General features: G+C 44.5%; 1 protein-coding gene across 6 annotated transcripts in view; it reads left to right on the forward strand.

Moving 5' to 3' along the window:
• The window catches only part of PCDH9 (protocadherin 9), a 950858-nt gene that overhangs the window by 427241 nt on the left and 505963 nt on the right, over positions 1 to 17654 (forward strand). For 3 of the 6 annotated variants that reach the window (XM_077344010.1, XM_077344012.1, XM_077344015.1), the window contains exon 3: positions 9475 to 9540. The exons of the other annotated variants lie outside the window; for them this stretch is intronic. In XM_077344010.1, the coding sequence (XP_077200125.1) occupies positions 9475 to 9540 (66 nt within the window). The remainder of the gene's footprint in view (positions 1 to 9474; positions 9541 to 17654) is intronic. 6 annotated transcript variants of the gene reach the window in all.

Below are 17654 nucleotides of genomic sequence, written 5' to 3' on the forward strand. Positions count from 1 at the left end.
TGGACAAGGGTTGATTTGAATTATTGTCACCCGCTTTTTCTTATAGCAGAGACTGGAGATGAATTTCAAGCTTCCAGTTTAGTTGAAGCATGTGCAGGCTTTCAAGTGAATGTAGAACAGCATATGTATTGACTCAACGGAGTCAATGGAGCCAAGGCATCTCTGTGGCACTATAGCACTGAATTGCTAGATTGTTTTAGTGCTATAGCAGTCAGAACATTTATTAAACAAAAAGTCTGTGGAAGATCATGTGGTGAAAAAAAGGGAGGAATGGCATTATAGAAAGTGCTAAGAGCCTCTTGTGGCGCAGAGTGGTAAGGCAGCGATATGCTGTCTGAAGCTGTCTGCCCATGAGGTTGGGAGTTCAATCCCAGCAGCCGGCTCAAGGTTGACTCAGCCTTCCATCCTTCCGAGGTCGGTAAAATGAGTACCCAGCTTGCTGGGGGGTAAACGGTAATGACTGGGGAAGGCACTGGCAAACCACCCCGTATTGAGTCTGCCATGAAAACGCTGGAGGGCGTCACCCCAAGGGTCAGACATGACTCGGTGCTTGCACAGGGGATACCTTTACCTTTACCTTTAGGGACGTTTTTAAACAGCACCAGGCAGCAGTTCACATGCACAATAAGGGAAGAAAACAGTTTCTTTCTACCGCACTTTGCTAACCAAACACAAGCACATTTGTATGAACAGGTAAATAAATTCCACTAGCAGCTGGTTACTAAAATGGGTCTGTCTGAAATGTCGGGGGGGGGGGAATCCATTAGCAACCAGTTACTGAAATGGAACCTGGGGGCAGTTTGAAAATGACCATAGGTCCATGGAGATCTCAACCCAAGCTCCAGCAATCTTATATTGGAAAACTCATTTAAACAATTTACCAAGTGACAATGGGGTGAAAATACAGTGACTTTCCATCCCCCAAATCAAAATCTGGTCCAGTTAACAGACACTTGGGGGCATCCTTAAAATCTGAATGGGGAAATATAGACTGCTAGGGCTGTCCTTAAGAAAAGGCTATTGGAGAGTCTACTGTTGTCTTGACTTGCTGATTGGTGGCTTCGCGTGTGGACAAGAAGCCTGCCCTTTGTCAAAGGGATGATGCTTCCCAAGGTGTAAAGGTAAAGGTATCCCCTGTGCAAGCACCGAGTCATGTCTGACCCTTGGGGTGACGCCCTCCAGCGTTTTCATGGCAGACTCAATACGGGGTGGTTTGCCAGTGCCTTCCCCAGTCATTACCGTTTACCCCCAGCAAGCTGGGTACTCATTTTACCGACCTCGGAAGGATGGAAGGCTGAGTCAACCTTGAGCCGGCTGCTGGGATTGAACTCCCAGCCTTATGGGCAAAGCTTTCAGACGGCTGCCTTACCACTCTGCGCCACAAGAGGCTCCCAAGGTGTACACTCAGTATAAAGCTTTTCTGGGAACAGGTTTAAGGAATAACTCTGTCCAATAGTAGCTGCTCTTAAGTGGTGTGTTATTTCTAGATGGTTGTGAGAAAGAGAAGTTCCTGGTACAGGTCTGGTATGTGGTGTAGTGCAAAGCTTTTGGTCATTGGTGCACCAAGCAGCCACCTGAAGCTACCTGCTGAAGAGAGAAAAGAAGACAATGACCATGTCAACATTAGGAGACATACCTTGTTTTAACCTCACTTTGGATTTGCTTTGGATGATACGAGTTGACTCTAGCCTTTCTGCATTTGGCCTTTCCTCTGCTTATTTTCCAGGCTGAAATTTGCCATATGCTTTCTGCACTGGAGTCTGATGGAGTCTGGAGGCAGCTTCACATCATGTTTTGTTCCCTTCCCCTTTTCAAAAATGTGGGGGTTTTATGTTTTTGGGTTTTTCTTGCAAAATGGTGCCTGCTTACACCTTTGTTTTCATTGAGTCCCTTAAACCCCCCATTCGGCATGCTTGATCACCTCCTCTCTTTCCCCCCCAAGTGTCTTGAATGTATTTCTTTTTTAAAACCCTGAGTTCTAACCTTATAACATTATTATTTTTTATTTATTAATTCAGTTTCTAGGCCACTGCTCCTGGCCTGCCAGCTTGCAGTGGCTTGCAACGTAAAAGAAAAATGCATTCATAAAAGTACATAAAAAGCCCACCACATCCCTGTGCCAGTGAGCCCCCCCCCCCAACCTCCCTGACTGCCATATATCCACTAGAATATATCAGAGGTGGGAGACATATCATAGGAGGGGCTAAAATCTTCCTTCCTTCTGCCCACCCTCAACCAAATACTGGGCAGTATTATAATGCTGCTGTGTAAGGCTGCAAGACTGCTTAAAAAAATACCCTTAGAAACAGTGTTGTAACTAGAGTTGGGTGTTTCGGTGTCCAAAATGGCCGCTTGCGCCCGAAGCAGCCAGAGTCACATCACCGGGGGGGGGGGGGGGCAGGAGGCACGGGCGCTATATCAAGAGCCACTAGAAGGAGAATTATTTATGGTGACCTGTGGCCACGTACAAAAAGAAGCGAGAATCAGATTGTCACAGATTATGTGGAAACACACAATCTGTCACAACCTGATTCTTGCAGCAGTGGCTGGCGCTAAGCCCTGCTCGCACTGCCGTTGCCCGTCGTCTGCACCCGGCCCTGGCTCCTTCATCCTGGCATGGACCCTCATCTGCAGCCGCAGGAGGAATAGGCATGGCAGCAGCTGGCGAGGCCTGGTGCTCTGAGCCTCACTTGGCGTGTCACCTCTGGCCAGGCCCAGTGCTCAGTCCTCCACCGCCACCTCAGCTGCCCACCTTGTGGCTGCCTCCTTCAGGGCCATCGGCCTCGGCATCGCCTGTAATGGGCAGCAGCAGCAGCAGCAGCAGAGCGAACGCATCTCAGTGCCGGGCCGGGCCTGGCCAGCCACTGACTCTGCTTCCTGTCTTCCTTTGCATCTGCTGGCGCGCTCCCTGGGGCGGGACAAACCCAGTGATTTCTGTTTCAGGGACTGCGACAGCAGATGTATTTCCGCATCAATAAGCTGGACTTGATTATTACACACTAGAAAAGAGGAGAAGGAGGAGGAAGGGGAGGATTTGGAGGAGAGAAAGACAAGAAGAAAGAAGACCTTGTTTTTTATAGCCCATTCTTCATTCCCCAAAGGAGTCCCAAAGCGGATTTTAAACCCATTCTCTCCCCACAACCAACAGCCTGTGAGGCAGGTGGGGCTGACAGAACTCTGAGAGAACTGCTCTGCAAGAACATTTCTGAGATAACGTAGCTCAAGGTCACCCAGTTGGCTACATGTGGAGGAGTGGGGAATCAAACAGAGCCTGCTGCTCTTTAGCCACTACACCCTGCTGGCCAAAAAGAGGTTCCTTTGGTCAAGGGTGATTTTTTAAAAGATGTTTCTGCTGGTAAGAGTTGATGAATTTCCAGTTCTTAGCGTTTCCTTCATTATATATGCTCACCCTTGCCGTCGCTTTGTTTGAATATCATAGGAATCAAATGGTGTATGCCGAAGTGCCTTGAAGTGGTCACGTTTGTCTTCACCTATTCCCGGGTTAATTTATTATCCTCTTGTTGAATTATGCTTTGTAATACTCTTGGAGACTCAATTCAAAAGTACCAGACAATCAGATATCAGGTGTCTATTGTTTTTAGGTCTGGTTCTCTTTGAAATGAGATGCCTTTTGGCAAACAAAGGAATTCTTCCAAATTAGTAACAAAACTTCAGGAATCTGTATCAAAGGGGAAAGTTTTCAGAGGATATCCTTAGTAAGAAGTCTCTTTTGAAGCCCAATCCTTGGGTAAAAGAACTGTGATGTAACTCTGTGAGAATACAGGATGAGTGTACAATGCATGGGGGTATCGGATAGAAGGACTCGGAACAGATGTGTTCCCCCAGGATTTGGCAACAAGGTTTGATGTTACAGTTTCAGATGTTTTCATCTTTACTCACTCAAGAATGAAAAGAGTTGGCCAAATGATCTCACATTGAATACTAATGTCTCCCTACTAGACAAAATCAATGTGTATGTACAATTTTAAAGTCTTTAAAATGGTAGCCAAATTCTGATTTCTGATGGGTTTGTTAATCAGGGAATACTCATGAAAGAATAGTAGTAGGCAGCAGTAGTAGGTAGACTCATGTAGTAGATAGACTGGTGGACAAAGATTCTGGGCAGAGTGAAAATCCTTTCCACTCCCATAAAAGCTTGCTGAGTGACCTTCGGCCTGTCACAAATTCTTAGGGTGGCCTACCTCCCAGGGTTGTTGTGAGAAAATGGCAGTGGAAAGACCAAGGTTCTCAGCTGCTTAAAATCCCAACTGGGGAGCGGAAAAACAGGATATAAGTAAATAAATGTAATCTGCAAATGAATCTTTCCACGTTCAGTGGGAATGGGATAGAAGGAAAGGAGTTAGGGGGAAGGGGAAGCCTTAGGGAAGAATAGCTTGAGGATGGAATGTGTTGCTTACTGGTGAGTAGGATCAGGTGGGATTTCCTAAATCTGGACAGAAGCACTGCTTAATTCTGCCTTTGTTGACCAGGTTCCCTGAATACTTTGATGATTTATTAGTTCATTTCTTACTCGTGGAGACAGACGCTGCTGTTTCTTATATTGTGACAAAGTTCTGTTATTTAGCTCTCCTGGTGCAGGAGAGATCCCTGACTGGCGTAATGGGAAGCTCGGGCTGTTTATAGGAGTGAAAATGATATCAGTATATTTGCTATATGTGCCTTTTCTTTTGTGGTTTCATTGCTGGCCGATAACTGTGAATGAATGAACAAACAAACATAGAAACGAAATGTGCTTACCAGTTAAATTTTATCTGCTCAGTATTCACACTCAGTTGTCAGTGTAATGTTATACTACATTAGGAAATGCACAACGCCCTTGTGCCTTGTATTTTGACAACTCTGTGGGGCCTAATTGGGACAATATGAGGAGTGAATCTCAGACTCTTTCAGTCATTACCTCACTTGGACCATTCCTGCCTTTCAGACATACCTTATTTTAGCCTTGCGGTTGGATTTCCATTTCCTGCTGCAGGTCAGTGCAAAGCTTTCCACATTTGGGCATTTCCTCCCTCATTTCCCAGGCTGAAATTTGGTTTCCACATTTGATTCAAAAGGAAGCAGCCTCCCATCATACCTTGCCCCATTCTCCTTTTCCAGTATATATATATATATATATATATATATATATATATATATATATATATATATATATATATATATATATATATATATATATATATATATATATATATATATATATATATATATATATATATATATATATATATATATATATATATATATATATATATATATATATATATATATATATATATATATATATATATATATATATATATATATATATATATATATATATATATATATTTTAGTGTGTGCCTGGTGCCTGATTAAGCCTTTCTTTCCAGTGTGCCCCGTCATGCCACCATTTTGTGTTCTTATTGAGTGTTTTTTCCCCTTTCCCCCCCAAACATGTTTTTTTTAAGTTTATTGTATTATAATGCTGTGTTAAAATCACGGCTGCTGGTAATTTTTCTCTTAGAGGCAGTGTTATAGCATGATCATCCCCGTATAAAAATGCTTTAAGGGGAGAGAGCACCGGAAAGTAATATCCCTGCCTCCTGTGACTCTCTGGGCATTCCCTCAATCTTCATGGGAAAGACCATGGAGATTAAGAGAAATTCCTAGAACATTGTAGATACCATGACATAATTTCCTCCAATTTTCTCTCTCTCTCTCTGCTCCATGGTGATTAAGGGCGGGGGGTGGAGTTCGTCCCAGTTAGGAACGTGGGGGTGGGGGGTTGTATACTGAAAAGCATTAAAGGACATTTTCTTCCTTACACACCTGCATCTCTAACTATACATAAAGTGAATGATGTAGCAAGCAGTGGGAAATTACATGTAGTTTTAGGTACCTGGAATAGCTCAATAAATTCTACTGCAGCAGTGTGTGAAAGTAATCTACAAAATCATATATTGAAAGTGATGTCCCTATATATATTTTCAAACAGAGGGGAAAAATGGCAATTACTGGGGAGAAATTATTTGCACTGTAGTGTTGGGAAGCAAAAGGGTAAATTGCTTAATGATGCCAGATACACTGATAGAGGAGCAAGCAAAACAGGAAAAATTTGTGTGTAACATTTTTTTTTGGGGGGGGGGAGTGTGTATGTCAAATAACTCATGGAAGTAAAGTATTATTGTGACAGAAGGGAGGGCGTTATTTGTGTACCTGATATGTCTATCTACAGATAACCCAGGGCCCATCAGAATAGGCAGCCCCTAGGTTTGGCTTGGGAATCTTCCCAAATTATAACTGACCAGATTACAGAGATAGTACCCCTGCTCCCAAACCCTTCCTTCCCAGGCTGTACCTCCAAATCTCCAAGGATTTCCCAGTTTGGAGTTGCCAGACCTATCCCAGTGCAAAACACAGCACCAACAGATGCATCAGCACTGCTTTAGGCCAGGGGTAGTCAAACTGCAGTCCTCCAGATGTCCATGGACTACAATTCCCATGAGCCCTTGCCAGCAAATGCTGGGAATTGTAGTCCATGGGCATCAGGAGGACCGCAGTTTGACTACCTCTGCTTTAGGATAATGTTCCTGGTGTGAGAAAGTGGTGGGGAGGGGATCATTTCTGCTGGCTTTAAGACATTAATAACAGTCAAAGCTGATCGAAAGAAATTGTGTGGGAAACAAAAGGAAAGCTAAATTTGTTTTATTTTTGTAAAAAAGACTGCAGAAAAATATCTGGCAATCCAGTGTTACACAACATAATGAACATATGTTTTATGTGCCCTCAAATGTCTTCAGACTTATGATTTTATGTTCTCCAAAATGTCCTGTTTTGAACCGCCTTGCTCAGGTGATGTGGCTTCTTTGACTGAATCCATCCATTTCATGTTGGGTCTTCCTATGTCTCCACTGTCTTTCACTTTTCCTGGGATAATTTTTTTTTTTTTAGGCAGTCTTGTCTTCTCATGATGTGGCCCAAACTATGATATTTTGGCCATTTTAGCTTCTAGAGAGAGTTCAGACTTGGTTTGATCTAGAACCCACTTATATGCCTTTTTGGTGGCCCACAGTATCCATAAATCTCTCTTCCAATGCCATATTGTCCAATTTCCTCACCTATCAGGATACTGTAGTATAAATTACCTTGAAAATAGAAATCCTTATGCAAACCTTGTGAGTGAGTGTGGTGTAGTGATTAAGAGCCGTGACGTCTCAGGGGGTGAGCTGGGTTTGATTCCCTGCTCCTCCACATACAGCCAGCTGGGTGACCTTGGGTTGGTCACAGCCCTGATTGTGCAGTTCTTGCTAGGGTTGTACGCGGCGGAATGGCCGATTCGGATGCCGCCGTGCACAACCCTAGTCACAGAGCCGTTCTGTCAGGGCTCTCTTAGCTTCACCTACCTCACAGGGTGTCTGTTGTGGGGAGAGGAAGGGAAGGCGATTGTACGTTGTTTTAAGATTCCTTCAGGAGGTGAAAAATGGGGAATAAAAACCAACTTTCTTGATAGTGGAAGTACCTGACAAAATCAAACACTAATTTGATATAGATAACAACTATTAAGCTGGGTAAATGCTAAAAGAAAATACCCAACACTTGTGCAAGCACATGCAAAGCAACAATAACAACATATATTGTCATATCACCCAGTAAATGTTTAACAAATGTTTAATAATTAACTCCCACCTGTTTGGACACACTTCCAGGGCCATCAAGAAACCCAGTGTCTCATACAACCCTGGTTGAGAAAGCCTGCTTTAGATTCCAATTTCGCAGCGAATCTGCCTGCATCTGGTGTTATCAGGCCACATTTTGGAGGAGAAAGATCTGGCTTTCCCCCAGAAGTTACATCATGGCAAATGCAAAACTGTCTACCACCATGTCCCCCCAGTTGCATGGCAAAGCCTGGAAACCCTCCCATACTGCTTAGATGAGAAATTTTTGCCTGTTGAATTCGTGCCTGGGCACCTAACCTGGGTGCACAGAGTCTAACTTAGGCAACACTAATATATGAAACTTGTTGATGTGTTTTGGTGCTGAGCTTAAGTGATTTGTGTGTGTGTTCGTGTGCATGAACATGTGCTTTAAGAGCTCAGATATTTTGTCAGTGCCACAACTCTCCTATTATCATTATCCTCATTATCATTTATTACAACATCTAGAATAACCAAGTTAGAAAAGTTCAACAGATGCACAGGCGCCCTCCTCACATCACCAGTCAGCTGGCTAGTGGGAGAACACCTAGGCCTATATTACTGGTGATGCACCAGAAGCGACCTCATCGTGTCAGCGGTGACACAGGCACACTCTGGTATTTGGGCACAACCTTTTGACCATTTCTGCATGAAGAATCTGTTCCTGGACAGCCTTCGAATGCGGGGTTTAGAGCCCCTTCCACATATAATTGCTTGCATCCTGAGGATGTCCAGTAGCTGGGGCAAATTTTGGCCATTTTTAACTCACAATTTCAGAAATCACCAAATCTGGATTTACATCCCTAATGTTGAGGCATGACCACATAGCAATGCGGAAGTGCCTATAAAAATATAATTTTAAAGCTCGGAGGAGAGGGAGAAAGTTTCAGTCCATGAGAGAACTGTTATTCTGTGACTGGTGGCTTGCTGTGATTGACAAGTCAAGAATGGAGGGAGACGTTCATTTTGCTTTCCCTAGCAGACTTGTCAAGAGGCAAAAAGCCATGATGGGGCAGAGGGAAAATGCGGGAGGGGTCTCCCATGAGGAGGGCTGCAAACAGGAGATTTACCATCCTGTGTCTACCCCAGCAGGAAGCCACTCACGTTTTACCCCTCCGTGTGGAAATGGTCTTTGAATTCGGCCCCCTCTGTTATTTGGCAAAAACTGATAAAAATGACTTCTACCATAAAGTTCTTGTCTAAATATCAGAATGCTCCAGAATGCCTAGGCATCTCTTTGCTCCAAGTAAGTCCCCCTTTTATACTGGTTCCCAGGGGGTTCCCAGGATACCCTGTCTACCCAGTACTTTTGGAAATATTGACATTAGGATTTCAGTGGTGTAATATTGTGTGCAATGGCCTGGTTCAACTTAATCTTTCTCCTCAGGCAAGGAAAGAGTGTCTTTGTGGGGATCATTCTATCAAATGTTCCCAAATAGGTATCATAGACCTATGGCAGGAATTACAACTTCTTTCCAGACTACAGAAATCAGTTCGCTGCTTTAGAAGATAGAGACTATGGACTTTATACCCCACTGAAGTCTCTCCTTGCTCAAACCATACTAGTCTCAGACTAAACCTCCACATCTCCAGGGACTTCCCAACCCAGAGCTTGCATTCAAGCTTATTTGTAAGAAAACAACAACAACAATTAGACTTTAAGACCCCGTAGCTGTATGTCCAGCCTTTGTTCTAGATTGTTCCACAAGTTTTGGGGGGAATGTCTTAGGTGTGGTACAAAGTGACAAGTCTTTTTATTCAAATATTACTTGCTTTTTAGGCACTGAATTTTGGAGATATGCCGAAGTACTTGTGGGAGATTTGGGTACCTGACAAACCATGGGTGGTAAGATATCAGATCTGTTTAACCAAAGCACCAGTTTGTGTGTGTGTGTGTGTTTCTTTGAAGTCGCACGTGTGTCCTTCCCCTTCCTGCATTGAAGTCGATACTCCATCTCCCTTAGGGAGTTCCATTCCCTCGCTGTGTTTCACCAACATAATGTTTCATGACTATGAAGTGCACCGGAACAGGAATTACAGATGTTCAGCCGATTGTCCTTACAATTAGAAGAAAACCTGGCAGTGGCTTAAAGGGGGGAAACAAATCTTCAGAAACATGATCAGGTTTTGGGAAACAAGGCTCGGCTTCCACGGACATTGTTTTTTTTAATGAATTCCCGCATTCCCCGAAATAGAATCATTGTCAAAGGCAGAAAAACTCACAACGAGGCTTCTGGCTGAATAGAAAGTTTTAATTGGAAGTAGTTCTGATCACTCTAACATCTGAAGTCAAGACTGTTCGATATCGGGAAAGCAAGCAGTTATCAATACAATTCTACCGCCCAAACGGTCCCTGTTCCCACTGGAGGGATAGTCCCCCCCTGGCAGGTGCCATCCTGGGCTTCCTGCCAGAGTGTCTCTGTTTCCGCGGCCTTGGTCTTCTTGGCGCCTCAAGTTGTAGATAAGCTGTTTGCAGGGGTACTTGCAACAGAGTATCACAGCAGGGGGGGACATGCAGTGTGAAAAGCTCAGGGGCATCAAAGGGAGGGTAGAGGTTCAAAGGATTGCTACAGAGTCATAAGCACAAATGGTTACACTGAGTTATAAGCACAAAAGGTTACACACACACAAAGATGGAGTCTCTCTGGTCAGCCTGGTCCGAACATGGCAGAGAGCAGGGGACTGATCCTGACAATCATTCAGCGGTCAAATGGTAAATCAGGAGTACATTCAGTATCAAAAGGAAGCTGTCTTTTCAGATATGCTAACACAGGAAACATGCTTGTGGACAGCCTTTCTGTAGTCACCCCAGAAAGTGTTCAATCATTTAAAGAAAGAGTGGTGTGTTCGTTCCGGAACAAAACGGATTCATTTTTGACACGATGACCGAGTCTGCAGGGGGCGCTTTTGAGCCTCCGGGGAGGGCGGTATATAAGTATGATGAATAAATAAATAAATAATAAATAAACAGGCAATTCGCACGTGCCTTTTGAAGGGGGTGTTGGCTTCCAAGAGCATTAATACATGCCCTCATTCAATATTCTGCTTGCAGAAAATAAACTGTATATTTTTCCTCCTGCTTATTACATCCTTTTCATAAAGACATGGATTGTTCCCTTTGTTTGTGCCACAATCCTAACTTTCCAATTCCCCATAATTTTGGTGCCAAACAGGGTTAAACAACAAGGGTGGTACAATGAGGATGCCACCAGCATACCCCGTGGTTCAGTTCACTGCTAGCCATCAGTAGCACAGGAGATGACTGGTGTTATAGGATCATATAGTTGGAAGGGGTTCCTACAGGTCATCTAGTCCAACCCCCTGCTCAATGCAGGACCAACCTAAAGCATTCATGGTAAGTATCTGTCCAGCTGCTGCTTGAAAACCTCCAGGAAGGGGGAGCTCACTACCTCTTTAAGCCACCTATTCCACTGCTGAACTTCTCTGTGATTTCCCCCCCTCTGATATCTAGCTGGTACCATTCTTCACATAGTTGAAAGCCATTGCTGCAGGCCCTATCCTCTGTTTCCAACAAGAACCGCTCCCTGCCCTCCTCCAAGTGATAACCTTTCAGATACTTACAGAGAGCAATCAAGTCCCCTCTCAGCCTCCGCTTCTCCAGGCTGAACGTTCCCAAGTCCCTCAACCTTCCCTCATAGGGCTTGGTCCCCTATGTTGCTTGTGATCAGGGCTGGTAGAAACCTGCCAGGGGAGAGGAATCTGCCCCCTGCCACCCCCTACCCCTGATCAGCTGGTCAGGGAGTCTTGCCAGCACTGGGGGAAGCCTAGGCCGGCAGGGCAGCAATGATATCGGTGACACAGTTGACATCACCTCTGGCGCACGCTGGCAGTTATCACATTGCCGGCAACACGGGCACTCTGGTCTTTGGGCAAACACTCTGTGGTTAGATTATTTGCCCAAATATCAGTCTGTCTTGCATCTCTGAAAGTGACATTGCTGAGTCACTGGCCAGGGCCTTCCCCTCTGCCTGATGGTGAAAGGGAAGATAGAAGGCCCCGGACCTGCCCTGAGGCCAGGGCTATGGGCAGCTATCTCTGAGCGGAAGCTGAAGGTTGCAATGGGAATGTCGCCATGGCAACAACGGGATATCACTTCTGGCAAATACCCAGAAGCGACGTAGGATTACTGCTGTGATGTTAACACCTTATTTTACAGTTTGGGTCAAACTCTGGGGTTGTGCCCGAGTCCTAGAGCATCTCATCGAGGTCATGAGAGTAATGTGTCACTGTTTCCATGTATTCACTGGAAATGAAGTGGGAATGCTGTTGTGGCAACTTCGTAAAAAATCCTTTCACGGAGTTCTGATCAGTCCATGTTGACCTTTATCGCAAGGCTGGTTTTGTACACTTCTGACTCCTCTTACGCCAGTAGAGCAGCCATCCTCAACCTTTTGTTTTTGCCCACGACCCTTTGAGGAGCTCTTGACAGATTCCAGGGCCTCCTGCAGTAGGCTGGCCACTTGTGCAATAAGCTAGGTTTAAAAAGGCCGATGCGAAGGATGAACTAACTATACTCAGCATATCTTCTCTTATATATGAGGCGGATTTCTAGAACATTTGCCTATGAGAAGCGTGTTCGTTTTTTCCCCTTGAATGCATTAATTCAAGCACACACACAAAAAATGGATTACGTGGTTTCTTTTCCCTTGACAAAGATCAAATTTTCTAGCAATTAATGACATCATATGTGACAGAAAGGGTATTTTGTCAGTTCAGTTACCAGGCTCCCCATAAATCCTTTGCCCCCCTTCTAACTTTTTTGGGTCTTTGGCCCCTTCCAAATGTGCCAGGGCCCCCCGGGTGGCCATAGGGCCTCTGCTGACAATGGCTGCTATAGAGCAGGGGTAGTCAACCTGTGGTCCTCCAGATGTTCATGGACTACAATTCCCATGAGCCCCTGCCAGCGTTCGCTGGCAGGGTCTCATGGGAATTGTAGTCCGTGAACATCTGGAGGACCATAGGTTGACTACCCCCTGCCATAGAGCACTCTGAGGGCACACCTGGGTAGCTGACCCCCCCCCCGCCCAAACCCATTCTGAAGCATTTAAACATTTAAAAGATATGAATGTGTGTTTGTTTTCGTTTTGTTCTGCTTTGTTTTAATGAGGGCATCTATCAACTGTAGGAGCCAGGAATGCAGGTGAAACGTTAGTAGCAGTTGCTCTAAATTACTCAGTTATGTTACGCCTTAAAGTTGACTCAAAAAACTCATCTAAAATCTACTATTTAACCAAACGAGATCTTGTCAACTCAGAGCATAAAGTTAATCCCTTCTAAGTCACATTAATGGCCTTGCCAACCTCCTGACCATAGAGTTGAATTTCCCTGGGGAAAGTTGGTGTTGTGGAGGGTATTTCCTGCTGAGGTTTCTCCAAAAGCTCTGTGTTTGCCAAGCTTCATCTTCAAATCTCCATGAATCACCCAGCCACAATTTGCAGCTGTACTCACTGGGTTTAATGGGAGAGATTTATGTACGTCCTCCTTGAAATAAACGGAACTGTCTAACCTTGGCTGAAAAGTCAGGCAAAGACACAGGACAGGCAAAGACACAGGCAGACAGCCTCCTGCTGGGACCTGAAGAGCCCCTGAAGTAACAGTGGATCTCTGGATCATAGAGTTCACTTCCACGGGCACAACCCAGCCCCCCCAAACCCCCCCTCCCCCGAATCTTCATGAATTGTCTCTAACCCACAGTTGGCAACTCTACTGTACTCTGATTTTGTTACCAGAAACTAAACATGAACAAATATAAGATAATTTTGAGAATGAACAATATGCACATGTCCTAAATAGGTGGGGTAATTTATGTGAGTGTATAAAATCAGGTACTTTGAAATTGTATACTACCTTTAAAAAATCCTGCCAGCATGTAATATATTGCTTAATATTCAAACTGTAATATTTTAAATGCAAAGCTCTGTGGGTAACATTTTAAATAGAGACTATTTCCTCTCGAGGGTTTTATGTTTACAAATAAATCTTCACATTTGCAGACAACTTATTATAAGCTTTCCAGAATACAATGTAATGGCTTCAAAGGATAGGAAATACAAGCGTCTATAAAATACTCTTTTTCTGGAATACACTAGCAGAGCATATAGCAGAGCAAAGGGAATGCATGGTCACCAAGGGTTAAACTTGACTAGATCCTGGAAGATCTATATTCTAATATCTTGTTGTTGTTGCTGCTGCTGCTGGAAAATAGAACTCATAGAATCATAGAGTTGGAAGGGGCCATACAGGCCATCTAGTCCAACCCCCTACTCAACACAGGATCAGCCCTAAGCATCCTAAAGCAAACTCATGAGGACCCCAAATTAGAATCATAGAATCATAGAATCATAGAGTTGGAAGGTGCCATACAGGCCATCTAGTCCAACCCCCTGCTCAACGCAGGATTAGCCCTAAGCATCCTAAAGCACCCAAGAAAAGTGTGTATCCAACCTTTGCTTGAAGACTGCCAGTGAGGGGGAGCTCACCACCTCCTTAGGCAGCCTATTCCACTGCTGAACTACTCTGACTGTGAAAAACCTTTTCCTGATATCTAGCCTATATCGTTGTACTTTAGAGTGAACCCTTCCCCCCACCTCACACTTTTACCCTAACTCTATATGCACCCTAGTCTATTTGTCTTATTGAGGGTTGAGGCAAAGGGTGCAATCCCTTTCTCCTAATACTGAACTTGGTCCAAATAGCCTTCTCCCTTCTTAGCATATGTATATTCTGATTAGGGTTGCCAACTTTGGGTTTAGAAATGCCTGGAGATTTTGGGGGTGGAGCCTGAGGAGAAAGGGTTTGAGGAGGGGAGGGACTTCAATGGGGTATCATGACATAGAGTCTACCTTCCAAATGGGCCATTTTGTACAGGTGAATTGATTTCTGTCTCCTGGGGATCTGTCATAATCCCAGGAGATCTTTGGACCCCACCTGTGTGTGCGTCTTGTCTCAGTCACAAGTGGCCTTCAAGACCCACCTTGTCTACCTGTTTGCCCAAAACTAAGTTCAAAAAAATTCTGTATGGAATAAGATATACAATTAAGTATAATAATCTCAAAAATTGAATGAAGTAAATCTTCTGAATCTTCTCATTTAGATTATTTTAATTTCACAGTGTACAACAGGACAAGTAGAGTGGCTATGAACTTGTTTCATTCCACTTCATCAGATATATACATCTGTTGCTCTAGATCTAAGTCTTGTACGGTGTTCACAATCTCACTACTCCAACATGCAGAGTTTCTCTAATGACCATACCCAGAATACAAAGTGCTTCAAGCCAGTACCATCAACACACATCTTCTGCCTACACGTATCTCCACAATTACATGCATAGACTCCATCCTCATGGTTGTGCCACAGGTTTCTTTCCTGCAAAATATTAATGGGTGGCCTACTATGTATTCTCTGTTACAGCACTCAATTTGAATCCCCAGAAAGATCATTCTTGAGGCTGGGAAACTCGGGGGTTGAAATACGCTTTAGGATGCTTTGGGCTGATCCTGCGTAGAGCAGGGGGTTGGACTAGATGGCCTGTGTGGCCCCTTCCAACTCTATGTTTCTGTGATTCTATGATTCTATATCCCCATGGCTCATGGGAGGGGCTATAGGGGGAAGAGAAATTGCCCCTCATCTCTTCCATCCATCCATGGAGCTGATTGAAGAGGAGGAGGAGGAGGAGGAATTTCACTAGATGGCTGCTGTATGATAAGAGAGGCCAGACTAGGTGGACCACTGGTCTGATCCGGCAGGGCTCTTGCATAATTATGAGCTGTGCTGATTCAAGATGGATGTCATGTGACCTCAGTGGAATTTAACGTTATGGAGTCCACCCTTCAAAGCAACTATCTCCTGTCAGGGAACTGATCCCTGTCACCCTGGAGATGAGCAGTAATTCCAGGAGTCCTTCAGGTCCCACTTGGGGACTGGCATCCCGGTGTATCCCAGTCTGGATTAGAGTTGTGTTGTTGCCAGGTTATTAATTCATTCATGCCGTAAAGTACTTTTATGAGTGTCACTCAAGAGTACACTTATTTCAGAATCTGTGTATGTGTGTGTGTGTGTATGTGTGTGTGTGTGTGTGAGAGAGAGAGAGAGAGAGAGAGAGAGAGAGAGAGATTGCAGACATTTCTCCATTTGCCAGCCCACGACTTTCATTAGCTGTAAATTAGTGTTTTTTAAATGCTTCTATTATGCTTTGACTCATGATTTTCTGCATCTGTTTGCCCTTTAAACAGCTGGTTGACTTGAATGTAGAGTGGCAACAAATGTGTTATTTTTGTTGTTGTTGCTTACTTAAAATGAAATTTAAAAAGTTAGAGCTGTTGTTAAGTGATGATTCAGGTAGCAATAATAGGGAAATTAAAACAGATTTCTGTCCAACTATGGTGCTTACTGTTTCTGTCCTGAAAGACAAGCCGTCTTGGGGAAGCAAAGCAACCAGAAGCGTTTTATATCTCGAGTTCATCTCTCTCTAATTAGTGCTGTTTAATGAACCGTTCACCCCCTTGGTTCTCGCACTTCCCCTTGGGGAATTCCCCAGCTGTTTAGCTCTCCTGTTGTAATTGAAATCAAACTTGTTCCAACCTGTAATTGATAGTGAATTCAACCATTTTATGTTTGCCATGAAACAGACGTATGGCGTGTGCATGCAAAGGGGCATATGGACAAAAGAATGTCCTGCTAGCATGGAAAAGAGATTTGATTTTATCTTTCAGTGAGTCCCTGTTTGGTGGTTTCTCGAAGCAACTGATGCATGGATACGGTGAAGAAATGTAAACAGGTGTGCATGCATATCCATACTCACGAGGGGTGACTGGGATGGCTAGGAGCATAAGGCAGCCATAGCTACCCATGGGTGACGCATCGCCTTGAAGGAGGGGAGAAGCTAGGAATCGAGATGAGGGAGAGAAGGGCCCATGGCTCATTAGCTGAACATCTGCTTTGTAGGCGAGACATCCCCAAGTTCAATCCCTAGCATCTTCAGTTAGAGGAATCAGTAGGTCATTTAGAATCATAGAATCATAGAGTTGGAAGGGCCATACAGGCCATCTAGTCTGACCCCCTGCTCAACGCAGGACCAGCCCAAAGCATCCTAAAGCAAAAGACCTTTGAAAGACTTTTGCCTGAGATTCTGGATAGGGTTGCCCATTCTGAGTTGGGAAGTGCATGGATACTTTGGGGGTGGAGCCAGGAGTCAGCAAGATTTGGGATAGGGAGGGACCTCAGTGGAATATAATGCTATGGACCCCACCCTCCAAAGCAGCCATTTTCTCGGGGGGAACTGATCAATGTTGCTTGGACATTCCCAAGTCCCTCAACCTATCTTAAAGGGACCAAGCCCTATGAAGATAGGCTGAAGGACTTGGGAATGTTCAGCCTGGTGAAAAGGAGGTTGAGAGGGGACATGATAGCCCTCTTTAAGTATTTGAAAGGTTGTCACTTGGAGGAGGGCAGGATGCTGTTTCTGTTGGCTGCAGAGGAGAGGACACGCAGTAATGGGTTTAAACTTCAAGTACAACGATATAGGCTAGATATCAGGAAAAAGTTTTTCACAGTCAGAGTAGTTCAGCAGTGGAATAGGCTGCCTAAGGAGGCGGTGAGCTCCCCCTCATGGGCAGTCTTCAAACAAAGGTTGGATACACACTTTTCTTGGATGCTTTAGGATGCTTAGGGCTGATCCTGCGTTGAGCAGGGGGTTGGACTAGATGGCCTGTATGGCCCCTTCCAACTCTATGATTCTGTGATTCTATGACATGAGCTGTAAAACTGGAAGAAGTAGCAGTAGGGATGCCCCCCCCCCTGCAGCGGCGGTTCCTGCTGACAGGCCCCACCTCTCTGCTGCTGATCATTTGGCCATCAAGGGGATTTAACCCCCCCTCCCCCAAATATACAACTCCCAACATTTCAGTGACATGCCTGCATCTCTTCTGGGTCACATTG

The sequence above is a fragment of the Paroedura picta genome, chromosome 6, assembly GCF_049243985.1.
Source record: "Paroedura picta isolate Pp20150507F chromosome 6, Ppicta_v3.0, whole genome shotgun sequence".
Classification (NCBI taxonomy): domain Eukaryota; kingdom Metazoa; phylum Chordata; class Lepidosauria; order Squamata; family Gekkonidae; genus Paroedura; species Paroedura picta.